The sequence below is a fragment of the Cajanus cajan genome, chromosome 6, assembly GCF_000230855.2.
Source record: "Cajanus cajan strain Asha chromosome 6, NIPB_CcT2T_4, whole genome shotgun sequence".
Lineage (NCBI taxonomy): Eukaryota > Viridiplantae > Streptophyta > Magnoliopsida > Fabales > Fabaceae > Cajanus > Cajanus cajan.
Genome location: NC_138522.1, coordinates 12,214,990 through 12,242,567, shown reverse-complemented (window position 1 = coordinate 12,242,567; position 27,578 = coordinate 12,214,990). Strand labels below are relative to the sequence as shown.

Sequence of the window (27,578 nt, the reverse complement as noted above, 5' to 3'; positions counted from 1 at the left end):
ATATATATTAATTAGTTCAAATCAATTGTTCCCTTTAGGTGATTAAAATTATTTCTCCGTTTAAATTATTTGAGAAATAATCGTTTATTTATGTTAGATTTTTTAGAGAATTTCCAAAAACAAGTGATTTTTTTTTCAAATTTAAGCCATAGTAAACATACTGACATATAACATCTTAACAAGAAAATTTAACATGTTTAACTTCACTGTCTATTTGTAGATATAATCTGTCCCGGGTTTTGGGCTTTTACACAACTTTATGTTGGGCTCAGATTCTTTTAGGCCCATAAAATACAGTTAGGTTCATGATATATACACCTTCTTTTTTCTATAAGTACACCTCCTTTTAAAAAAATTAAAATTTTAAAATATTTTTAATTTTTATTTTTTAATTTTTTAATTTTATATTCACAATATTTAATTTAGTACTTTTTTTTACACATCTTTTCTCATTTTTTCAAATTTCACATACACTCCCTTACCTTTTCTTCACCTCACTTATTTTAGTAAGTAATGTTAATTCTTTTAGTCTTACATTACTCTTCCTTCCACCTCTTTCAGTTTTCTTACTCTTATCTTCTCTCTTCCCGTTTTTAGTTTTCACACACATGTAAAACGTAGAATTAGTTTTCAATAATATTATAGGTGTGTGTGACTTTTTCGACAATAAGTAAAAAATTAGAGAAAGACGAAATGGTGCATGTGAAAACTGGAAAAGAAAAAAAGATGTGTGAAAAAAAGAAAAAACTAATAAATTAAAAGTTAAAGATATAAAATTAAAGAAAAACAAATATTTTATAATTTAAAAAAAATATAGAAGGTGTACTTATAAAAAAAAAGAAAAAAAGAGGTGTATATATCATGAGCCATACAGTTATGCATAACTTTAGGGTCCATGCATCACACCTGCACCTATCAAATGGGCAGAATGAGTTGGATTTTGGCCGTGAATATAGCATGAATATATTAATCTTTTTCATTTAAATATATTTTTAATTATTTTAGTTGTGGAAAACCTAGATAATATACAACGATTGCAGTCTTTGACAAAGATTATTTCTGTTCATATGAATATTATGATTATCAAAAAAAAAAAATATAATATACACAAAACATTAAATTATAACCCTATTGCTATTATTATACACTAAAGAATACCATAAGTCATTATAAAAATATTCTTTTTTAGTGTCTCATTATACATGGTTTTAGTCCGTGGTGAAGAGCTAAAACTACACATTATTTTGTTCAACATAAGGTGTAAAAATAAATAAATTTTTTAGATTAGCACCAAAACAATATTCAACTCAATCTATAATCATTATAATTTGAAAGAGGTGTGAATTTACACGCGTGCAATTACGATTGAATTAATCGATAGTGTAGGAGTAGGCCACTGAAAGGGAAACAAAATCACTTCTTTATCATTGAACTTGAAACTAATTTTGATCAAACAATTTACTCACAATTAGATGATACAAATTGCATGTGTCTTCAATATTAAATTACAATAATAGCTCACTACTTACAATTACCATGAGCTTGCAATTGCATTAGTCCTAGTACCTAGTTACTTACTATAATATTAGAAACATTAAACTAAAGTTTTCGCAGTCTAGCACAAGCTGGGGCATCAAAGTTGGGGTATACAATAAATGCAATGGACAAAGGAGCCATGTATATTGGAGATTGCACATTGTTTTGTACTGGATCCAACCTTGGAATATCTCCAGAGTTTGTTAACTCCAGTGGAATACCATTCAGCACAATGGTTTGGCTTCTGAGGTAACCATCTTTTGGAGTTAAGTGGTACTCTTCCCTGAATGTCACTTCTGACCCTTTTGTTCCAACCCAAGAAAATGCTTTCTTGAGTTTATCAAAGAATGAACTTTCTTTATGGATGCTTGTTACCACTTCATTTTCAACACTTGCAGTCACAGGGTTTCGAACACCGAGTATGAAATGAGTCTGATTACTTAAGTTGATCAGAAGTAATGTCACACCAGCCTGCAGGATGTAATTGATAAGAACTAGAAAGATGATAAAAGTAAATATTGAAAGAGTCAAAATAGATCCTTTAGAACCTATATCTAATCTTAAGTCATAGGGTATAAAGATCAAGTCCTTGCAAATTTCACTTAAATATAAAGAATCAGTGGCATACTGTGAGTGAGTGGCAAAGTCACACTACTCAGTTTTTTCTTTTTTTTTAATATAAGTAACTCTTCCATCCACTCGACCCATTTTAAGAGCAAAGTGATAATTTTAGTTACAATTTCATGTCCAAAACAAGGATCAAACTTTTGTCATTGGTTAAACACAAATTTTCACACATTCATTACCAACAATTTTGTATATATTTTGAATACCAACAAAATCCAGGAATCAAATATTTTTATTGGGTGGATGGGCCAAAATTTAATTTGTTATAAACATTTGTGCATATAACTCCATTTAACATAATCTTGATTCAAATGGTCAATTCACATATCATATGTCAGTATTTTAAGCTTCATATAATGTTACAATCAGGTTAAATTAGGGAACTTACTCGGTCTTTTGAACAATGGGCATAAGTGCGTAAAAAGGGTGAAGAAATGTCACTTGAAACTGCAAGAACCTTCTTTCCCATTAACCGATGCCACAATAGTGCACTGTTTAGAAACAAAACCAGAACCTAGAATTAGATAAGTTCAAACATGATATAATAATCACCATAATATTCAAGGAACCTTCAAGAGAAAAAGAGTGTTCTCTTCTCATTTTTTGCAATTTTCAATTAGTACTTGCCTGTAATAATCAGGATTAGGAGTGAAGGTGGTGGTGTTGAGAAGGCCATAGTTCCCTCCAATTAAAGTCTGCCTGCAATATACTTTAGTGCTATAGGTGGATGCCATTCCAAGTTGATCCAAGTACCTGAGTCATTTAAATTTCAAAATTTACAATAAATCACAAGTAATTGTTTTGCTAAATAAAACAAAAGAACATTACAATCCATCCTTTAGAAATTAAAAAGAACAGAAAATGATGAAAGGCATGGACAACCGAGATCACCTACCAAAAGCTGTTCAGAAATGTGTTAGAAACATGATTGCCACCACTGTTGTATGCCCCACCAGCTTCTCCTACCCATGCAGAAGACCAAGGACCATATTTTTGAATGGTCTCTGAAAGATTGCTGAAAATTGATTTCACCTTGTTCAAGCGCTCAGGATCTAGAATCTTCCTTTCAAGATGCTCGTCACTGCCTGAAAGAGAAATCAACTAAGAAAATGAGTATGAAGGACAGACAATAGTATTTTTCCAGCAAGTGAACAGTATTCATATCATCTTTGATACAAGATATGGTTAAATATTGAATTAAATATATCAATTGCCAGTGCATATTTTTTCAATGCAAGGAAAAAGTTAATATTTATGAGAAAATTTAATTGAACAGAAGTGCTGAGGGGTATTGGAGTTTATGACAGGGTAGTTCTGCATGGCATGATTCCACGTTAGCATTCATACTAGTGTAAATATCTTTTGGTAGCTTTGTAGATAATCGGGGAGATGGGAGGCTAAGACGTATCTCTGCATAAATTAGCAAGTGAACAGTATTCATAAGTTAGCTTTGTAGATAGTCTAATTTATCAAAATTCTTCTAGCAACTATTTGATTTTTAGAAAAGACACCGTTTTCTTTTAAAATAATGTAATATATTGAAAAAGAACAAATAAATATGAAAATAAACAACCTACAAGTTGTTGATTCGAATGAAATTAGATTCGATGCTCTTAAAAAAAATTTCGGATGAGTCTTGTAGTTAAAAATATAAAAAAATGGTTAAGGAGACTGCACTAAAGATGGTTAGTCAGATATCCCAACAGAAATTAGTCATCAATAAAGTTAGTAAATACTTCATACTAATAACATGATTATAAAAATAATAATAATAATAATAATAAAAATGAAAATAAATACCATCCATCTTGTTAATGAAATAGAAGTAATAGTCTTCCAATTAAACATGACTTATTCTCTTAACTGATTGTAACTGATGCCAGTGTACTACTTCACAGGAAATGAGAATAGGAGCAAAGGAAGGATTATCTAGATATTTTAGATTATTAAATATTTAGTATGAAAACCTAAAGTAGAAAGAATTTAGTGACAAACAAACCTGGGCCCAAATTATATAAATGATGAGTCAGAACATTGATTATGCCTGAACCCGAAACCTGAAGAAGCTTGTCATACCACTGTTTGTCATAAAATCCCCCTGGTGCTACAAGTGAAGGCTTGAACTTTATGTTATCGTATAACATATCTAGAATTTGTTTAAGCTTTATCAAATCTCTCCCATACTGTGCAACACCAACACTTGCACCAATGCCCTTACCACTCAACTCGTTACCTACAGCAGCAGATGCAAGAATAAGGTTTAATCAAACAAAAATAAACAAAACAAATGACCCTGTCGATTATCCTACCAAGTTCCCATGAATCAATCTTGTATCCCTTTGAAATAGTGTACTTGATAAAATCATAAGTATTTGTATGATCCCAAGCTCCTTCCCAAACATTATGAGTAATTTGGTGCTTCCCATGGAGTACATTCAAGCCAAATGTCACAATGGCCCTGCAAATTTCAAAGTCCTGGCTAAATACCATCATAGATAATCATTCCTTTCTTACATAACGCGTATAAAGACACAATATATTAAATCATGCACACACACTGACATTCAAATTCTGTCTTAATTTATTTACACAAAGTGAGGTTACAAGAATGGAATGCCTATAGACCATAACCTAATATCTAAGATATTCACCATAACAAAAACTATTACTGATATTAACCAATAATGCAATGAAGAGACCATAATTCATGATCTTAATAATAGAAATAAATAAAGCATCTAGAGTGTGTGGTTATCAGGATAAAGTAACTACTTTGAAATTATATCCTTATATTTGCATGACTTTGTGACCAAGAGTGACAAATAACCCAGTGTTGCAACTAGAGAGCCTTTTATACCACCGATGAAAGGCATATAAAGTAACTGCATATTATTAGAATAAGCAGCTAAGTTGGAAGAGTCATTCCAAACTAAGGTTGAGGAAATAACACAGAATGCAAGCAGTTAGCCTCAGGTATCGATGAAGGGATGTTCACTAGCATGTAAACATTTAAACAGAAACAGGCACTTCCATCAGCAGCTATCAGGGTTGAAAATGTGACAAGCAAATGGAAGTTATTACTTTGTTGTAGTATCCAAATTAAACACCTTATTTTATTTTTCATACTTTTGCTTTGGCTTGGAGGAGATGAAAGAGGTGGTGAAGATAATAAGAATAATAAGTCTCAATGTTAAAATTCTCACCCTGTCTCATTGAAAAACTGATTCAGCTCATCCCACCTTTTCATGTGTAAACATCCCTTTGAAAATCCAAACAATCCACCTTTAACCTTTTGAAAGGGATGACAAGGAGACTTCAAACTTCCTACATCATACACCACCTGGTCTTGCAAAGAACCACCCAGTCTTATCCTCAATGGCTTGAGGGCTATCAAGCAACCAATATGAAAAGAATAACATCATGCTTAACTTAATTACTCCAAAGATAAAGATATTCATAAAATACATTGTAACCCAATGCAATCACAAAACAATAGAATGCCATCACTCATAAGAATACTGATTTTCTAAATCATATAGAAGCAATGCAGATATACACACACCTTGGATTGCCTTGGCAAGAAAAGGATGAGACAAGTCCTGAAAAATCAATACACATTGAAGTGAACAGTGAATAAAACTGCCTGACTAATTTCCATGAATCTATATGGGAGACTGGGAGTGGAAGGAAAACATAAATTCTCAAAAGTGTTCATTTCACTTTCTATGCAAATGAAATCCAAAACACTCACCAAATTTACAACAGAAGAATATCCCCAGGGGCAATGGTTGTAGTCACACTTATCATGTGGCCACCAATCAATAGTGGCACAAATGAAGTTATCACCTGTTTGAGCTTTAGCCTGAGCTCCATCTACTAGAAGTGAACCATGTTCAATATCTTGACTTAAAGTGGCTTGAAAAGAAGCCAACAAGAGAAACAATGCAAGGTGGAATCTCATTAGTGGATCAATTGTATCAGCCGCAGCAGCACCCAAATCTAACACAACCAATCCAAAATTCGAAATCAACTGCAGTAAAAGATAAAAGAAAAATTATACACAGATCTTCTACAGCTAGATAATTGCAAAACCTTTTAAATTAACACTACCTAATAACTGGCCATGGCTAAATTAAAAAGACTAAAAGGAGAATGAATATCATGATTGTCTAATTTTTCTAAAACGGAAAATGATAATACAAAAATAATTATTTACTAAAAAGATGATAATTATGATCCCCCAAATTGATTATGTCAAAACAAAATCTAGCACTAGTCAGATGATGGAAACAATGAAGAGCAACATTGGTGTCCTATCATGGAGTGTTCCTGTCACAATCAACACTCAAAATAAATTCATTACGTAATAATAGTGTCCTAAACAACTTTATTGTACTGAAAGGCAACTACAAAAATTGGAACCGCTTCTCAAGATCTTGAGCACTACAGAAGTAACTTTCAAAGTCAGAAATCTCATTATGTCCACAATCACACGTTAATTAAAATAAATAAAAATAATAATAATAATAAGCTCGTTACCAGGGTCAACCAGAGATAAAGACCGGAAACGTAACCACATAGATAATGTTTTATATATTCAGAGAGAGATCTGAATGAGACTTCAAAAGAATTATGAGATCATAGTTTATATTAAATAAGAAGGACCAAGGTTTTAAAAATCAAAACATGAAGATTTTTGGGATGTCATGAGTAGTTGATGCAAAATGTGTAGCTGAGGTAAAAACAACACATGACAAGAGGAAGAGGTACCCAGAAGAGAAAAATGAAAAAGAAGAAGAAGGGGCAGAGAAAGGAGCAAACTTTGGAAATGGGGTGAGTCAACTTGAGTCCTCCATCGCCATTGATGATGTCAAGGGTCAATAATGGCGGAAAAAAGGTGCTTTTCTTTTCTCTGGTTTTCAGTGTCGGTAGGCTAAGGTTTGTGTCTGACACTAATAATAGTTTTAAAAAAATTAAAAATTAATAATCCTATGAAAAACTTGGCTCGTTGCATTTGAAAGTTGAAAGGATAATCATGCCTCTTACGTTACATTCACTCCTTTTTCACGGTCGCGTTTGAGATTGCAGAATCAAAGTGAAATTTGAGCATTAAATAAGATAAACTGGTTGTGAAGAATACTGCCCCGTTATTTTGAAATATGTGCTGTTTAAAAGGTTATGGGAAAATTAAGGAAATCTTATCTTATATTTTTAGAAGAAAAAGAAAAGTCATAAAAATAAAATTCTTTTGAGATATAGGTTATTGCTAGTATTAGACTACTTCCTCCATTTTTTTTATTGTCGTTTAAGATTATGCATAAAAATTAAGAAAATAATTAATATTTTAATTTTTTAAAGTATTTATTACCTATTTTCCTGTTATATCCTTTAGGTAATTGGAAAAAAAATAGATACATTGGAAAATGAATAGATACATTGTTCAATAAACATACATTAATTATCAAGGATAAAAATGAAAAAAAAAATTAATTAGTTATTGGTTTTAGAAAAATGACAGTGAAAAAAAGGTAACAAATTCTGACAAAACGACTATAAAAAAAATGGAAGGAGTATTAGTTATTACTCTCCTCAATGATCTTTTATGTAAGAGATCATTAAAGAGATTAGATCTTTTATGTAAGAGATCATTGAAGAGATTAATTAAGTTAGTGAATGATATTTAATTTATCTTAATTTATGTTTTTTTTAAGTTGCTCATAATAATAAGACACTTATTTGACTAACTATTTTTTTTTTTTTTGTAAAAATAGAAAAAATTACAAAGATGATTGCAATGAGGATTGAACCTAGGTCCTCATGCTTCTAATTACCTCAATCCCTCTCCACCCAACTACTAGGCTAACCCTAGTGGTCTATTTGACTAACTATTTATTGTATTATGACAAACAAATTTAATTAAAATAAATATTATCATAAACGACTTTAATTAAAGATATTTTGTAAAAAAATAATTAATACAAAATTATTTTAAATTGATCTTTATAAAAATGACTAACCAACTTCTTTATATTTTTACTCATCAAAATTACAATGATCATATAAGAGTTCGAATTTAGAATCTTATACATATTATTTGATCTTTTAACACTAAGTTGACTCTAATGATTCAACGATATTTTTTATTCAAGTCTTATTATAAAATAAGGTGGAGATTAAACTTCAATTTTTAATTAATGAAAACAAATATTAAACCTAATTACTTTTGATCTCTTTTCTTTATATTTTGGTGTACAATTATTACATTGAAGCTCGAGTATAGGTCCTCATGCATATTACTAAAGTTGTCAAATGGACTCATTAGGTTGGTCTTGACTTTTACATAATCATGTTTTTTTAATTATTTATTTTTAATACTCTTACCTGTAATTTAAAAGGGATAAAACATCTTGCCTATTTTTTATTGACTTGATTGCCCTGTTGGGCTAGGCCAATTTGCTCGATCATTTTTGAGCCTAAAAATAAAGATCTTGGATCTACCTAACTAGATGGGATCAACAAGCTAGTTAGATTGAACTAAATTTGAGAACTCTACATACTTAAACCCCATAATTGTTTCATTCATTTCATTTGAGTTGATATTTAATGATTTTGCATAAATATTAAGAAATGTAATTAATATTTTAGATTTCATCAAAATTATAGTGCAAATTTTTATTGTACTTTATATCTCTTATATTAATTAATTAGATTGTCTCAACTATATATTTTTATTACAAATAATATATATATATATATATATATATATATATATATATATATATATATATATTTTGAGGTCAAGTCAATCTAATCATGATTATAATATCTTTTTACATTATTCATCTATTATATTCATATTTAACTGGCTAACAATCTAATTAATGTATGAAGACTTGTTTGAGACAATGAGATCTCCATAAAATCAATCCACTTGTGTTTTTCACGCCTTGGTCAACCTTGTCACACTTTATGTAAAATAATCCAACAAATTTTAGTATGGTCTAACCATCTTTTCACATTCAACATCACTCACTAACCCCTGTATAAATAGTATCATCTTTAGGTATTTTTACATTTTATGATTTCCTTATTATTATGCTAAAACATATAGTGACTCAGCTATTAGAGTGTTTGCAGGTCATCATCACTAATAAGAGTTGTCATCACTTTATATAAGACTTATAAGTAAGTAATACCCTTATATACTTGAGAGCATCTCTAATTAAGGGTTTTTACAAGCAACTTACCACATTTCTTATTTTACTTTAAATGGATCTAATATATTACATTATTTTTGAGCGAATCACACTATATTCTTACAAATTTTGTTCTTATACACACTTTTATTATTATTTTTATTTACAGTTCACTTTTTTAAAAATTAAAAATGAATTTAATTATTATAATTAGATATATTAATATAATGTGGATAACGATATTATTTTGTATAAATATAATAAACAACATTTTAAAATGTATAAAAATGGTAATAAATAATCCACATAATTATTTTAATGTACATAAATTATTAAATATTAATAATAAAGAAATTACATGATGATGAAAAATACATAAAGAAAAAAAGAAAAAAAAAAATCCTGCACGCACGCTTCTCTCTCCCCCTCCGTGGTTACATGCATCGAAGCTAGTAAGGAAGTGCGGAGAAAAAAAATGTAAGACCAATAGATTTTATATAAATTAAAATATATTTTTGAGTCTTTATAATTTTAATTACTTTATTTTTTATTTTTTATAATTTAAAATATTTTTTAAAATTTTTATATTTATTTTTAAATAAATTAGTTCTTATAATTTAAAATAAATCTTTTAACTTCCATAAACTTGTAATTTTTTTAATCTTTTTAAGTCTTTGTGGTTTATCTTTTTTTATAATATTATCTTTTTTGTGTTAACATGAAAGAAATATTAATTGTACTTTGTATCTTATGTTAAATTTATTTTGTTGGAGATACTGTAAATTAGGTCTCCCGACTAGGGATGACAAATATACCCGTACCCGCAGGTAATACTTGAACCCGTCCCGACTTTGACGGGAAATACTCGGTTTGACCGGGTACGGGTACGGGTACGGGTAAAACCCGATATATTAAATCGGGTACGGGTACGGGTATGTACTTACCCGCCCCGTACCCGTACCCATACCCGTCCCCGTTCCAATTTTTAATTTAATACTCACTTTCAATTTAATTATATTAAAGAATTTTAATATTTTTTTATGTGTGATTATTTATTATAATATGAGATAGAGAAATAACCTAATTATAATTATAATATAATTAAAAAAATAATTTAAAAATATATTTTTTTTTTTAAAAAAAAAAAAAAATTGACGGGTACGGGTACGGGTACGGGTATACCCGATACCCGACGGGGACGGGGATGGGAATGAAAATCACATACCCGACGGGGACGGGGATGGGTTTGGCTCGCGGAAACGGGGACGGGTATCATGAAACCCGTACCCGCCCCACCCCGTTGCCATCCCTACTCCCGACATTTTGTACCTCTCCTATACCTTCACATGTTATGTTCATTGTTGAGATATCTTTTTTTACCCTCACAAAATTGAAAATCTTTATCACATCAACATTAAACAAACATTACCAAAAAATTAACAATATGGACTAAAAGATTAGAAAATTGTAAGTATAGAGATTAAAAAAAGATATCTAAAATTACAAGGAATAAAAAGGATTGAAAAAGATAAGTATGAGAACTAAAAAAGTATTTTAAACTATAGAAATTAAAAGGTAAAATAAGTGAAATAATATGGACTAAAAAATATTTTAACCTTATATATATAAGGATGAATACTAGTAACACACTTCTCATAACATGTCCACTTTTATTGGTTAAAATCCATTGAAAACTACAAAATCAAGTAAAATAGTCATTAAATAGGATGTGAGACCCACCAAATTTTGTGTTTTTAATAAATTTTAATCAATTAGCCAGAGTATGTTTAAAAGAGTGTGTTGCTAGCAACTCTTATTAATTTATTTAGAAATTTTTGGGGTGTTACAACTCTCCCCATTTTTGAAATTACATCCTTGAGATTACCTGAATCAAATAAATATGGATATGACTCTTACATTGGACTTTCCAACTCCCAAGCAGCACTCTCCTCTGTGTTCCCTTCCCAAACAACCTTAACCAAAAGGGTATTTTTTTCGTCTTAATCGTTTCACTCTCTTATCATCAATCATTAAAGGAACAATTTCATAGGTAAGATTTTCCTTAAATTGGATATTGGTAGATTCAAGGATATGTGAAGGGTCATGCACATATTTTTTGAGTTATGAGACATGAAAGATACTATGTAAATTTGAAAGAGGTGGGTGTAAGGGTATTTGATAGGCTACTTCACCAATCCTCTTTAGGATTTGGTAAGAACCAATGAAATAGAGAGTAAGTTTGTGGGACTTTAGTGCTCACCAACACCAATTCAAGGAGCTACTTTAAGGAAAACACAATCTTATTTTTAAACTCAAGGTCTTTCCTTCTCTTATGATGGTAACTCTATTACCTACTCTAGATTGTCCTCATCCTATATTGGATAAACCTCATTTTTTTGGTGGTTTGTTGGATTGTTTCCAGTCCTAACATAGAACTCTCATCAAGTTCTACCCAACATAAGGATTTCCTACATCTTTTACCATAAAAGGGTTTCATAAGGTATCATCCCAATATTGGAATGGGTAGTTGTTGTTGTAGGTGAACTTTATCAAAGGTAGGAAATTATCCCAACTACCCTTGTGTTTTAAGACATAAGATTTTAGAAAATCCTCTAAGGATTGGATGGTTCTCTCGATTTGGTCATCTGTTTGGGATGATAGACTAAACTCAACCCAAGTTTTTTCCTAATGCCTTATGCAAAATCTCCTAAAATCTAGTGGTGAATCTAGGATCTTTATCAAAAACTATATTAAATGAGACCTCATGCAATCTCGCAATCTTTCCTATATAAAACTTGGTTAATTTATCCAAAGGGTACCTAATGTTAATCGGAATGAAATGAGCAAACTTAGTTGGTCTATCCACTATCACCAAGATAGAATCTAGGTTCTTTGTGGTTCTAGGTAACTCAACTACAAAATCCATGGATATACTATATCACTACTTCAGGCATGATTGTAGGTTTTCCATGATCATAACAATATTGACCTTTCCATGCTACTGGAAATTTTTTTCATTCCCAATGCATACAATCTATGTTACCTAACATACCTTAACTAAAAAGAAAATTCTTTTTGGTCCAGTTTCATAATTGGATCCTTCAAAATATTTAACATGATTGGGTGAGAAGTTTATCGTCGTCCATGTTGAACCTTGATCTTTATTGTTTAGGAGTTCACTCATTTTTTCTTTTTCATCGAGGGTAACATTATCCAAACCAATTTGAGTTTAAAATAATGGAATTTGTGGTTCAGATGTAAACTCAAATGTTGTTTCTAGATCTCTTTCACAAGATTGACCTTCACTAATACCCAGAAGTGTCATGATCCATTGTGGAGTTAATTTATGGTGATTAAAACATCAAGGTAGATAAAATTGGCTTAATAATGAATTTTGAGAGATAAAGAGTGAAAAAGAAGAAGAAAACTAGGAATGTGGTGAGTAAAAAATATATAATAAATCCTATTTATACACGTAATGATATATAAAATTGTATTAAAAAAATAATTTTCAACATTAAGAAATATTATTAGATCAAAAGCGATATTAGACCCCTTAGGAATGAGTTTTAATGTAACAAACATAAACTTTTTTTATAAAAAAAAATTGTTTTTTAGATCCTATAAGAAACACGAATTAGAAAGATGATTGGTCGTAATGACATGTAGTCTTTCAAACGAATCACTTCATCTTTCTAAGATGAATACATTAAATATATTATTTATGATGTTTGAAAACTAAATCATTTATATCTATGTTATTCCTTAACAAAACAAATGGATAAAAGCTTCTTTTGTACTTGAATTTCATAAAAGAACAAATATTTTATTTTCATTAAAGAAAAGGACAAACAAGTATCTTGAAGCATGTGAAGTATTAGATAAAGTCATTTTTGATTGACACACGCAACAACTTCTTCCATTTTATACTTTTAAAGTAATAAATAGTCTCCTTAATTAAATAAGAGATGATAATTTGGTGAAATACATTTAACGCTCATATTTAGTGTATCAACAAACACTTTATTCTACAAGGAAGAAAGATGAAGAAATATAAAGCAAGCCTAAGTGTGAAACTCTACGATTTGCAACAGTTATTTTCATAAAGCACCTATATAAATAAGTTTGAAGATTCAAAATAAACAACAAGCAACGTAGATATAGAAGAATATATTCATTGTAAATTCATTTTATACAAAAAGCTCTATAGTTAATTATTTTTATATCACGTCTTGTAAGTAATATCAAAAAACTATGCTTACCCACTTTAATTTTGTGTTATAGCTTGAAGCTTGAGGAGGTTTTGTTCTTTTGGAGAGATTTTGTTGTTTCAAGAATACTTGACTTGTTGAAATGAATAACTAAGTAAGAAAAACACACAATGTTTTTATACTAGTTCGTCTCAGTTATCGAGACTACGTCCAATTCTATATTAACTTAATCAAGTTCCACTTTATTTGCAATGATACAAGTATTCTTTCACAAGTCACTTTGAACTCAAACTAAGTGTTCTTCGACTTGGGTCTTCAAGCAACTATCCAAGTATTCTTTAAACACAATCTCTCCAATTTTCAAAAACTAAGTATTCTTTTACAGACAAGTCTCTTTAAGCTTCAACAACCAAATATTTTTTTATAATCAAGACTCTCTAGGCTTAAAGCAATAACATAAAGTTAAAGTTGGAAAAATAAAAAATGTTGTTTCATCTTACTACCAAGACATGATACAACCAATTAAGTACAAGGCTTTCTACAAAAGGAATGAAATATAAAATTGTGTTCATGTAAGTCTTTTCTTCTTTTTGAATCTTTAAGCTTCTTTATATAGGTGCTTCATGAAGATGATTGCTGAAAATCCTTGAGCATCTATCACAAGCTTGCTTCATTTGTCTTCATCTTTTGCTCCTTGTGAGGAAAAATGTGTTGGCGCAATAAATGCAAATATTAAATGTGTTTCACCAAATTGTCACTTTTTATCTAATAGACAAAGCTACTTATCACCTTTTGAGTACTAAAAGAAAAGAATCATGCACGTGTCAGTCCAAAACAACTTTTTCTAAGATTTTATGTGCTTTGAGGGATATGTTAGTCCTTTTTATAATGCAAAATGTCTTTTGTTCCTTAGTGAAGTGCGAGTACTGAAAAAGCTTTTTATTTCTTTTGATTTGTTAACGAATCATATAAACAAAGATGATTCAGTTACCATACATCGTAAATGATATAAATGCATAATATGTGTCTTACAAATGAGGTGCTTCATCTATGAGGCTCAATGTCATAATAATTTATCTTCTTTCAACTATTTGTCTTAACATTTTATTTGAAAAACTTTTTTTTAGAATAATATCTATATTTATTATCATTAAAACATAAAGTGAGGGATTAAAGATTGTTTTTTGACCTAATAGTTGCTACTTAGATGACTAAAAAACATAAATCTCCTTATGATGTTACATATAAACCATTTACATATATACAATATGCATCAAAATATACAAAGTACTAAACGTCTATACATAAGATACTATATTAGAATAATATCACATATAGGTAGCAATTAAACTCGTACCTATGGCAATGCTTAAACTCGCCCTGACTTTGATAAGAAATATCTAATTTGACTAGGCACATATATGGATGTAGATAATACGATTTATTAAATTGGGTACGGAGATAAAGATAAGTATATACATACCCTCCCTGTTTTTGTACCTATACCCATACTCGCTTTAAATTTCTAGAAACTTTATTTATTTTTTTAGAATCTACTTAACATTTATGTAACTCTTACTCTATTTTAAATTTATTTCAAATGAAACATAATCAATATAATTTTGTAATTGCTATTCTATGTTGAAAATTTTGTCTTTTTCATATCTTTTTTGCAAAAAAAAAACTATTTTAATAATTTTTGAACAAGTATAGGTATACTTGATATCCAACGAAGACAGGAATGAGATGCAAAATTCATATCCGTTGGGTATGGGGACAGGGATGGGTATAAGGCACAAGACATTGAAACCAATACCTGTCCCATCCTATTGCCATCCTTAGTATCACAAAACCAAGTCATCTCTAGCATGACCCTCCACCAAGCAAGTCATCCAGCCTAATCCTACCTTGTTATCATACTAAGTATGATTATTGCAGTCCAACAACAAGAAAAGAAAGGATGAATTTGTGAAAGAAAATAATATAATAGAAAGCAATAATATCACAACTATAAATAACATAAACAACTTAAATCAACAAGTTATCTCAAGACATAACTTCAACTTCGATTATCATTCATAATGTATAACTTTTTCAACACAAGCAACTTTATCCACAACTTAACAACTTTAAACAACTAATGCATCATTACAAATATCAACTTATAAAGATCTCCAACAAATGAAAAGAGTAGTCTAAGTAGTTTAACCCTACTGAACCACAACGTCTGACCTATCACAACCAGGTCAAGTATAAACAACTTCAAGTCTCTTTGAGCACTTGTTTAACAACTATGTTGATTTCTTAGGTTTTGTCACTTAAACTAGAAAAGTTTAGTATTATTGTTAGGGTAGAACAACTCGAATGTGAGTCTACCACAACTTTAGCATACATAACTAAGCCTAATATGAAATTAGTCTATCAACTACCCTCCAAATAGTACGTGCCTTCCTAGTAATCAATTAAGAATTTTAACCCTTGACCTCATACCTTACTCAATTTTGTTTGCTTATAACACATATGGCTCGACCCGACTCTCATATGGTTTCCACACAAAAATCTATAGGAAACAACTTTTAAAAAAATTCTATTCAAAAAGCAATTTACTCACTGAAGGGTTTTCATTTTGAGTTCTAAGATCACCTCACCTTATAATTACACAATGGAATAATTTAATTTCTAAAACAACTTTACTCTCTTCCAAATTTTATGCATCTCAACTTAAGCATGCATCACATGTCTATACAAGTTAACATTTTTAATCAACTTACAACTTAGTCATCTTTTATTCATAGGCCAATTACAACTTATGCAACTTAAACATCATTATACATCACAGATTAAATGCATGATGAACTAGAAGCATACAACATCATATATCATGTAAGTAATCAACATACTTAACAAATTTTCAACACTTAGGCAACTAAGAACAAGTTTCCTTCAACAAACCAAGCCTGACGCCATTTACTATGCTCGACATCATTGAGGTAGAGAGCTTCTAGCTAGCCCACACCCGACGTCATTCCATCTGCGCCTGGTGTAGATGAGGAAAATAGCCTCTATGTTAATCATGTATAATATATATATATATAGATAAACCTACAGTCAACTTCATCCAAACAAATAGCCTCCGCATGACTCTCGTCTAATGCCATAAAACTTGTATTCAACATTGTCTAGGTAGAGAGTCTCTATCTTGATTAGGCTTGACACTACTCATCTTGGACCCAACATTATCAAGTCAAAGAGCTTCTCGAGCAATCACATTTGACCTAACCAAGTCAAAAAGTCTCTAAGTAACTCACGCTCGGCACTACCAATCCTGCATTTAGTGTCATTAAGGTAGAGAACCCCTAACTTCATCACATTCAATGCCATGAAGTTGCACTCAACAAGATGAGGATTTCCACACTTGGCATAAATCTCAATCTGGCTCAAACTTGCAATTTTCACAAATCCAGCCAGCATGCAATTTCATTTATAACATACACACACCTCAATTGATACAATTTCAGTATTAGAAACAACATGCAACCATAGATTTTAAAGAATCATCCATTTCTCTTAAAAACGCTTTCAAGAAACTAAAACTCAAGACAATTTATCATCTCACCTTAATTCAATCAAAATAGTCATCAACCGATGAATTCAAAGAACAATTAAATATCATAACTCAAAAATCATCAATCACAAACTCCTCTTACCTCAAATTGCTCAAAAATCAAGGAAAAGGAAAAAGGAGGAATAGGATTTCCCAAGGTTGTCATATGACTCTCTCTCAACTCAAATTCTTAGCTCCCAAGCCTTAAATCTTCAATCTTTCTCTACTAATCAACTATTGGGAAAGACTTATAAGGGGTTTATGGATTAGAAGGAGGAAAACTTTTCCAAGCTCCAGACTTTCTCTCTCTAACTTCTCTCTAAGTTTTCTAAGAATATGAACGTATGAAATTCACATCTTAAAAAAATCTTATATATATTATCTCCTAAGCTTGGTCAACTTGACTCTAACTAAAATAACTTCATAACAACTTAACTTTTAAGGATCTTTTGACCCTTAAAATTCTAAAACAACTATAAATACAACAATTCAATAATTAAATAACACATATCATGTAATTAATCAATAAAATATAAAAATCATACTGTGTTACAAAATTTGGGTATGTGAACCTCATTTTTATTTGTTTTTTTGAAAATCATTTTAAAAACTAATCCATATATTTTATATGTTATATATATTATTCTGTATAAAATTTTACTTTCTTTATCTCATTTTATTTTTTTAATTTTGAAATATTTCTTAGTCTTAATTTATATGACGTTTAAAAATATTAAGAATATATTAATTACTTTTTTTAACGATCGTCTTATTGATACTTCAACTGGTAATACATTAATTATTTTTTCCTCTTCTTTCTAATTCTCATTTATTATTGAGAATGTATTGAATATAAAATAAAATGCAATTGAAACCTTGAATATATATATATATATATATATATATATATATATATATATATATATATATTCAATATTTTCTCAATAATAAGCAGGAGTATTAGTGAGAAGAAAATATAGAAGAATTAAAAAAAAATTCTGATATTTATCTAATCATGCAGCAACCATAGATAAGGATATTTTGTCCATATATTTTATATTTTTTAAGAATAGAATATCGGATATATAATTAAATATTTTCTTAAAATATGTTTTAATTAAAATATGTTTTAATTGTACTTAAATAATAAATAAGATCAGAAGAAAAATAGTATGTATTAAATTGTATTCATTACTTTAACCACTAACAACCACATGGTAATGGAGAGTCAGATCGATGCATTAAAAATTAAGTTTTATTTTCATTGTTATCGTTATGATTTTTCTTAATAATAAAAAATAGTATAATTAGTAATATTAAATTTAAATATTATATACACAATTGTATCAAATATTAAAAAATTGCCATCTATAGTGATACTAACTTGAGTAAAATCATCTTCCATTAAAAGGAAAGGAGAGTTAATTAATTAAACACATAATATCATTTATCATTATTAATGTACATTTACGCCTACAATTTGAGATTCTTAGTATTACGCATCTAAATTCTCCTAACAATAATACTCAGTAATTGTTAGCGTATTAAATATAATGACAATTAATGTGAAAATAATAGATGTACAAATACGTTTCTGTGCATAAATAACTCAAACTTCAATGGTTAAAGAAAATACGTTTCTGGTCTCATTTATAAAAGGACCAAATACAGTTCTCTCTTCTTTTTTTACAAGAAAAATGTAAATATACTCTTAAAACCAAAATAATCATATAATAAAAAATAACAATACCAGTTCAAACCAGTTTTTTCTATATATCAGTTTTGGATCGATTGAATCAGTTTTATCGGAAAAAATCGCAGTTCTACATTAACTAGAGATTATATAATTAAATGGTATATAAGTAGAGAGCAATTCTCACCTTACGAGCCAATTTTGTAAGATTGAATAAGGTTCAAATTCACTATTCTAAGATGACATCATAATTATTTTAGATCCTTAAAAAAGGGGATCACCACCTTTAATGATCATCCACCATTGGATGTGTTCAGATCTACTATTCTAAAAAGTTCTAAAAATAACAAGATTTTTTATATAAAAAAAATACTTTCATGAAAATATAACTATTTGTATGTAACATGTAAGAGTTAAGTATTTAATATATAGGAGTTTATTAATCGAACATTATTTTCATTTGTAATTTATCTATTTGATGTATTAACCCCAAGTGTGTGGTTCAACGGTAGGGGTTGATCCACGCTTAAGCAAGGTCAGGGATTCGAATCCTGCCTTGTGTAGCGAGGAGATTAGTCACCGCTATCGTGAGAAAAAAAAATCTATTTGATGTATTATGAATGAGGCTAACCTGGCTTAAGGAAAACGCTTAACTTGCTTTTGTGGGAACCATATTCCAAGAAAAGGAGAGGTTTCTTTGTTTGCTTTTGATGGCAGCAAGAATGTTGTTCGGTGGGGTTTCCATAACATGCAAATGTCACACTATTCACCTACTTATTAAGTTTTAAATTATATATCTGGATTTATATGTGGTTGTCAAATGTCAAATAGTTCAAAATCAAAATGATGATGTTTATCGATGAATATATTAGTATACTTGATTTATACACACAACGTCTATATATATATATACCAACATTTTTCTCATCCCTAAATGATAATGCATAAATTTTCAATCATGATATATATTTTGGAAGAAAGAAATGCCATTCCATTTCAAGGTAAAGAAAAGTTTTCATCAAATTATCATGTGGAGGAGCATCTCTTTTTTCCTATTTCTTCAATTCTAAGATAGCACTTCTGTTCTTCAAAAGAAGAAGAAGAAGAAGAAAAAAGCACCTTTGGACAAATTTGGCAGATGTAGAATATCATGAGGTGATTTATAAGGTAATTACGTATAATTAAAGTTGTTGGGAGAATCTTGTAAGAAAAATGTAGTGGAGCAATTTGATATTTTAACTATCTTGTAGATTTGTTTGCAATAATTAAAATGTTTTGATAGTGTAAAAAAAAAATACAATTAATTAATGATATTCAGTTGTAAGGTATGAGTGATGTTTTTAAAATTAGATCGATTATTGAACTTCTTTTAGACATTAGTTTAAAGTTTAATAGTTCAATTATGTTTGAACTATAGTTAAACTAATATTTTTAAAATAATAATAATTATTATTATTAAAAATAATATTAAATAATATAATATCATAATTTTATAAAATTAAAAATTAAAATAAATTATGATTTATAAGTTTTTAGTATTTAATGTATACGTAAAATTTTAAACTAAATATATAATATTTATGTTTAAATTTTAATAAAATACAATAAATTCCATTAATAATAAGTTTACACATAAAATAAAAGGTATCAAATTAATATAATATAAATTATAAAAAATAAAGATATTATAAAATAGATATTAACATAAATGATTAAATTATATTTATATTAAGATAAGTATTAAAAATAAATTATTTTAATTTGTAATCAACTCTTATATATTATACTCGAACCTCTATCTTATGTAAGAGTATTTTTAAGAGTTTTTCCTTATTGAGAGGGTTTATAAGGATTTTTTTTAACTTTTTATAATTTATTTTATTTATCATAATTTTTTATCAACTAAATATTAATATTTTAAAATAAATTATCAATAAATAAAAAATATTTTTTTTAATAAAATATCATGAATCTAAAATGTAATTTATATGTTTAAAAATATTTATGTATATATGTTTTAAATATAATTTATATATTCAAAAATAATATTTTTATATATAATTTATTATAAATTTTAATTATATTATATATAATAAACATGTTTATACAATGCACAAGTTAAAATACTAGTTTTTTTTATATTAAATATGTATTTATTTATTACCAAAATTTTAAATTAAATTTTTAAAATTTAAAATATTTTTAATTAGATTGATTCAAACTGGTTTAGTTGATTTTTTTTAACCGATTTTAATAGTTACTGTCAATTTTTCATTTATTTGTTGTAAAATGGTTTCTAGATCAATCGAATTGATTAAGGATTAGTTTCTCGTCAATCTGACCAAACAGTTCAGTCCAATTTTAAAAATTATGATTATTAGCAACACTACTAGAAAGTTACTGTTCAACATCGTCAATTCTACATCAGTTTAGGTAAAAACGATGTAAAAATCAAATGCGATGGTATTTTTGTAAATATGCGTATAATATAAAGCATATTTACATCGGTTAGGGTTATACCACAGTTTGCGCACACTTCTTTACGGACAAGATGATGCTTCGAGAGAGGGTTCTTCAGGGGGGAAAGGGCTTGTGTAGGTTAGCAAACAAAGGAAACAAGATGATGCTTACAATTAAGGAACGCACACTTTCTTTGTAGAAGAAGATGATGCTTCAACAGAATGTTCTTCATGGAGAAAGGGCTCTCGCGAGTCAATATAAGCTTCTCAATACTACATCGATTATTGGGTGAACCGATGTAGATGTATTTATAATTATTCACAAAATTGACATCGCGCTTCAATACTACATCAGTCCCACTAAAAATGATGTAAAACACACAATATTTACATTAGTCTCACCCATAACCGATGTAAATATGTTATGTTATACGCATATTTACAAAAATATCACCGCATTTGATTTTTACATCGTTTTTACCTAAATTAATGTAGAATTGACGATGTTAAACAGTAATTTTCTAGTAGTAGTTCCATTTATGAAACCAGACCGAGATGTTGCCTTCACCTGTCATTGAGGATAGCAACCACCTTGCACATAGACATCCAAGAATAAGAGCTTCCAACCATAGATTTCGAGTGAAGGATGGATCGTATTTACACCATAATTAATAAAGTAACTTAAAGCTTTGTGGGTTCCTTTAAAATATAGTCCCACACATGCTTTCCCAATAGACTGTCACATAATGAAAATTATTGTTATAATTTAAAATTTAAATCTATATATCCGTTTAAATTTAATTATTTTAGTTATTATTAGTTTAACTTTTCTTACGTGCAGCGATTACTTTTCTAGTATGTTTTTATTTATTTTTAACCATTCAACTTCTTATTTAATGTGTGTCTGCTTTTATTTATTTTTATTCATTTAACTTCTTATTTAATGTGTGTTTGCTTATACGTCACTGAAACACGTTTCTCTATATTTTTATGTCAAGAAAAAAGATTTAATGAAGAAATAAATTGGAGTAGTTTCAGCTGCACGTGAAAAATCACGTCACTAACACAAATGCAAACATGCGTTACTTCATGGTACTTCATGAAATTTATCTCTTTCTCAAAAAATTTCTAATACGATTAAACATTTTAGAGTAATTTCTTTGATTTAAAGATCTTTCATTGCACTTGAAGAATTTAAGGGTTGATGTATCTTAAGAGATGAATACATTCTAAAATTCAAATTACAGGTAAAATAAGAGTGTTTTTTCTTTAAGGATAATATTTTACATATTTCAATCTTGACAACTTTAATTTTATTTTTTTAAAATTTAATTTACTCTATGTTTAATTGGTTGTTATTAATTGTTCTACTTTTTGATTTGAAGTATTCATTATATTATTGATATTAATTTTCTTGATAAATATAATTGATATTTATTTGTGCTCTTGTTATTTTTTTTTCTCTTCCAAAATCAACCTGTTTACAATAGATATTTTAAAGTTTTAAGTAGTAAATCAGAAAAATTTAGTGGTAAAAATTTTTTATATCAGAAAATTTTCATTTTTTGTTGTTAATATAAACAATTTTTACCTTTAAATTTTTTCGCCTTACTACTCAAAAACTTTAAAATATTGTTGCATATATGTTAATATTGAATAAGAAAATATTTTTCTTTTCAAGATTTTTGGAAAAATTAAGAACACAAATGAATAAAAAAAAATTTAAGAAGATTAATATCAACGATACAATGAATATTTTAAATTAAAAAAACAAAGCAATAATAAAATTATCCAAGTTAAAACATACAAATCGTTATCCTTAAAGAAAAAACACTCACTCTTACTATAAAATTAGAATAACCTAAATTGAAGCACACAAAACGTTATACTAGAGAAAAAAATTACATTATATTAATAGTTTGAATTTTATAGATTCCTCGCTCGTTAAGCAATTCATGTGTAGCAAAAGATTCCTAGATGAAAGAGCATCATTCAAAAAATGTTTAATAATATTAAAAAAAATTGAGAGAGATATAACTTTCACTTTTAAGATGTATATTGTGTATTGTGTGTAGTTATTGATCCATGAAGTTGAAATATAGAGCTTATGCAACCTGTACAATGTTGCAAAAAAAGTAACAATCTCAACATGCACAAAATCACATTCTGATTAGATGAAAGAATATAAATAATGATAAAACAAAAACTAAATCTCAATAGTAACAAACAAACTGCACCTCCAAATACCAGTTTGAAACATGCACAGACACAACTAATAAAGAATTTATGAATAGTAACTAATTTTAAAATGTTACAAACAGGGAAGTAAATAAATTAATTAAAAACGTTTACTTATATTTTAAATTATAATAAAAGTAAGCAAAAGCTTTGTGGGTTCCTTTAGTCCACATGTGCTTTCCCAATGCCACATTCATGTCACAAGTTGTTCTAAGGTCAAGGCCTTTCACCCACTGATTATGGGAGGAACCCCCAAATTAAGGACCTTGAGGCTTTGTCGATTGCCTCACACATGTTTTTAGTAAGGGTGATGGGTGAATTTAAATAGATTATCGATTTAGGTGAATTAAAAATATGATTTAAAATGATTAATTTTAATCGGGTTTGATTTGAGTCTTTGTACTCATTGATATCTGGACTTAATCCATTCAAACAAAATAAAGGTCAAAGTAATTATTATTTAGATTCAAAAACTAAATTTATTTTGGTTCATATTTAATTTTTATAGTTAATGCACAAAAATTTTTAATTGAGAGTATAGTTTGTAATTTCCTTTATTATATTATATACCTAAAGAAAATTATTATAATATTTAAATTATGTGAAACTTAAATAATTTTATTTATTTTGATTTTAAATGAACTAAATAATATTTGAATAGTTTGATGTATAAAAAAAGAATACAAGAAGTGAAAAGAAAAAGATAATAAATTAGGAAAAAAAATATTTGAACCAATTAAATAATTCAAAATCTAATACATCTTTATCCATAGAAAATCATTTGACAAAATTGAGACCCATTCAAATCAAAACCCATCTAAACTGATAAGTTATTTTGTCGAGTTCAAATCTAAATAATACAAATTGTGGATTATATAATTTGAACTATATCCGACCATACTTGATCGTTATAACCAAGGGTTCAACATGAAGCAGGTAGGATAGAACTTAACATAGATTTGACTAGAGTCATCTTTCCAGTCAGCTAGCTTGCTATTAACTCTATCAACAACATGAGCTAAATTACTCTTTAATTTTTTACTAAGAATATATATATATATATATATATATATAATTTTAATTAAAACTAGATTGTTATTTATTTATTTTATTTAACAACTATTTTTTAATATATCATAATTAAATCAAAATACTAGTTTTGTTTATTTCATATTAATAGACATGACAAGAGAGAAAAAAATATCTAGGATATCACTGTATATGTGATCCTGATCATGCATGCAACCACAAAACTCATTAATTATTTTTCCTCAACAAGATCTAAAACTCAACCACAACATAAATAAATCTTAGGGAATCTCAATATTGAGTCCAAATTAGCTCTCCAACGCAACTTTCAACATTGAATTCTACTTCAAACAATAAATAAATAAGTTTTTTTTTTTTTTTTACTTCAATGACCTTCTATAAGCTAAATTCAAAAGAAAAGGGATTAACTTTTTAAATAAATAAAAAAACCCAAGTGTTGACTTCTCTTTTCAAATCTGTGCTCTATGGACTCTTCATCAACTACCAAAGCTTAATCTCAATTTCAGGAGAGGGTCTTGAAGCCCTAGAAGTATCAAAATAAGAAATGATATCCTTGTTCTCAAAGCTTTAATTTCTCTCTAGAGTTTTATTAATTAAAAAGAAATTTACCAACGCCCCAGATTCTAAAATCCTATTTAGCCTTTAAGGATTCTATAATTACATTGGTAGTTTGTTCAACTTCTTGACTTCGATCTACATTGGTGTTCTTCTTAGCTTGTCTCTTCTTGTGTTGTATGACAAGTATGAATTGAAGAGGGGCACAAATTGATAAGTGAAGTCTAGTTAGGAGTGTGCCATGAAGTGTTTGAGGTTTCCTTTTTGCTAGGACACTATTGCTATGTTGATTGATGGTAAGATGGTATGTATTAATTCTTCAGAATCAGATTGACCAATAGCTTTGACATATATAGGTGCTTATTCTTTTCTGATTTCCTATTTTGTATGAACTTTTATCGATCGATATATCATATATTACCCTTGTTAAATTTTACTTTGGATAAGGGGGGAAAATAGAAAAGAAAAGACATGATACGGTTTTTGCGGTTGGTTTATTATATGATGTAGTGCTGAAATGTTGAATTACCACTTTAGAAAACCTGTCTACAAAAAATTACATCAAACCTTTTATATAAACAACAAAATTAATAATGCTTCACTAACTCTTATACAACCATATGTCTAATCACTATCTCTATATAAACAATAATTCTCTATGATTTGTAAATACTTCACTCTCTTCGCTTTTTCTCCCACTTATTATGATTTGAATATTTTCCTTCGATGAAGAGATGAACTTTGCTCTTCAAACATATGAGTGTCTCTTATATTTTTTATATCAAATCAACAATTTATTATTTAATAAATGGTCACTAAATATTAGCATAAAATATATATTTTATCTTCAGGTTTCAAATATTATCCGTTTACATCATTTTTATATTTATTTTGATATTTTTAAATTCTTAACTCTTTAAATATACTATTTTCATATTTATTTTAGTATTTTAAAAGGTTATAAATAATTAAAAATATTTTTTATCACAATATAAATTATTTATTATAAATTTAAAGTATAATTTATATGTTTAAAATTTATTTATTTGTTACAAATTTTAATTATAATAAAAATATTTTTATTATAAATTTAATAATATAGAACAAATAAATATCCTGAAGAGATAGAAATGATGGGAAGAACTTTCTGCCAGACAGGATCCGGTCCAATATAATACACAAACTGTTTATTTCATAAATGTATTATTCTATTGTTTATTTTAATCATTCATAACGGCTTAAGAACCTAATTGACAAATATGAATTGATCCATCGTTAACAAATATTCATGTTATGAGTAATTTCTCGGAAATTGTTTAACTGGGTTCTTTAAATAAAGGAAACTTTTTTTTCCATTGTAGTTGAACTTGCGGGTAAGGTGGGTTACTCGTAACTAAAAAATAATAATGAATAGTTTTTACTTAAAAGTTAATATTTCAATGATAAAGCAAAATTAAATAAAAATATATAATGTGAATTGCTTAATAATTGTATCATTGAGGATGTTATAAAGGAGACACAGAGACACTTGCTGAACCAGTTAACATTTAAATGCCATAAAATCTTGATCTCAATCAATACACAGAAGATGAACCAACCTTCCCTTATGTAACTCACTGGTTTTCACACGCTTCATCTCTCCTTACATTAATTGTTACCAAACACTCTCACCCTACTATATTCTATATAAATCCCAACCATGCTTTCACCACAACACATGCACACACTCATTTTTTCTTCTGAGACAAAAATGGCTTTCACTCATAATCTTTTCTTTCTTTCTTCTTTGGTGGCTATTACTGCATTGGTTTCACTCTCATCAGCATCTTTGGTTCAGTCCAGATCACTCTCTGACCCCTCTTCAAGCCTTGCAGTTAGGTTGAAGCTGGAGGGTGAACCCTCCAATTGTTGGGATTCACTTTGGCAACTACAAGCATGCAGTGGAGAAATTGTTACATTTTTTCTGAATGGTGAGACTTACCTTGGACACAGTTGCTGCCATGCAATTAGGGTGATTGGACATGATTGTTGGCCCAACATTGTGGACTCTCTAGGATTCACCAATGAAGAGACTGATGTGTTGGAGGGGTATTGTGATGAGGCTGTTCTTCATTCACCTCCACCACCACCACCACCACAACAACAATCTATATTTGATCCAAAAGACATTGTTCCATAAAGGAACTAATTTTGGTTTTCAATGAATAACTAATAAGAGTTTTGTTTTGTTTTGTTTCTTTTTCAATTTCACACTCGGTGGAAAACACAATTTTTCTGGTATATGTAATGAACTATGAATCAATGATATGAAATGCATACATGATTGTGTTTTCTATGCTTAAACAGGTTGCTGTCCCTTCTTGATTTATACATTATGCCTTCAAGTTTTATGTTGAATGTACGAATAAT

General features: G+C 28.6%; 2 protein-coding genes across 7 annotated transcripts; one reads left to right on the top strand and one right to left on the bottom strand.

Annotated features, from left to right (window-relative positions):
- Positions 1-1,397: 1,397 nt before the first annotated feature.
- On the bottom strand, positions 1,398-7,307 carry LOC109808388 (heparanase-like protein 1). 6 transcript variants are annotated; one of them, XM_083076750.1, is made up of 10 exons: positions 7,210-7,307; positions 5,915-6,193; positions 5,726-5,762; positions 5,367-5,550; positions 4,473-4,621; positions 4,163-4,396; positions 3,059-3,248; positions 2,791-2,916; positions 2,552-2,654; positions 1,398-2,007 (listed from the first exon to the last, which is right to left on the bottom strand). In XM_083076750.1, the coding sequence occupies exons 2-10, from the start codon at positions 6,122-6,124 to the stop codon at positions 1,600-1,602; spliced, it is 1,641 nt and encodes a 546-aa protein (XP_082932876.1). In that variant the 5' UTR covers positions 6,125-6,193; positions 7,210-7,307; the 3' UTR covers positions 1,398-1,599. The 6 variants fall into 6 exon arrangements, with proteins under 6 accessions (XP_082932876.1, XP_082932878.1, XP_082932874.1 ...); XM_083076752.1 differs by lacking the exon at positions 7,210-7,307 and adding an exon at positions 6,985-7,187 and having other exon boundaries at positions 5,915-6,162; XM_083076748.1 differs by lacking the exon at positions 7,210-7,307 and adding an exon at positions 6,985-7,186.
- Positions 7,308-26,919: 19,612 nt separating this feature from the next.
- On the top strand, positions 26,920-27,348 carry LOC109809953 (egg cell-secreted protein 1.2). The gene has a single exon (XM_020373385.3). It carries the CDS (start codon positions 26,920-26,922, stop codon positions 27,346-27,348), a length of 429 nt encoding a protein of 142 aa, XP_020228974.2.
- The last annotated feature ends 230 nt before the right edge of the window (positions 27,349-27,578 follow it).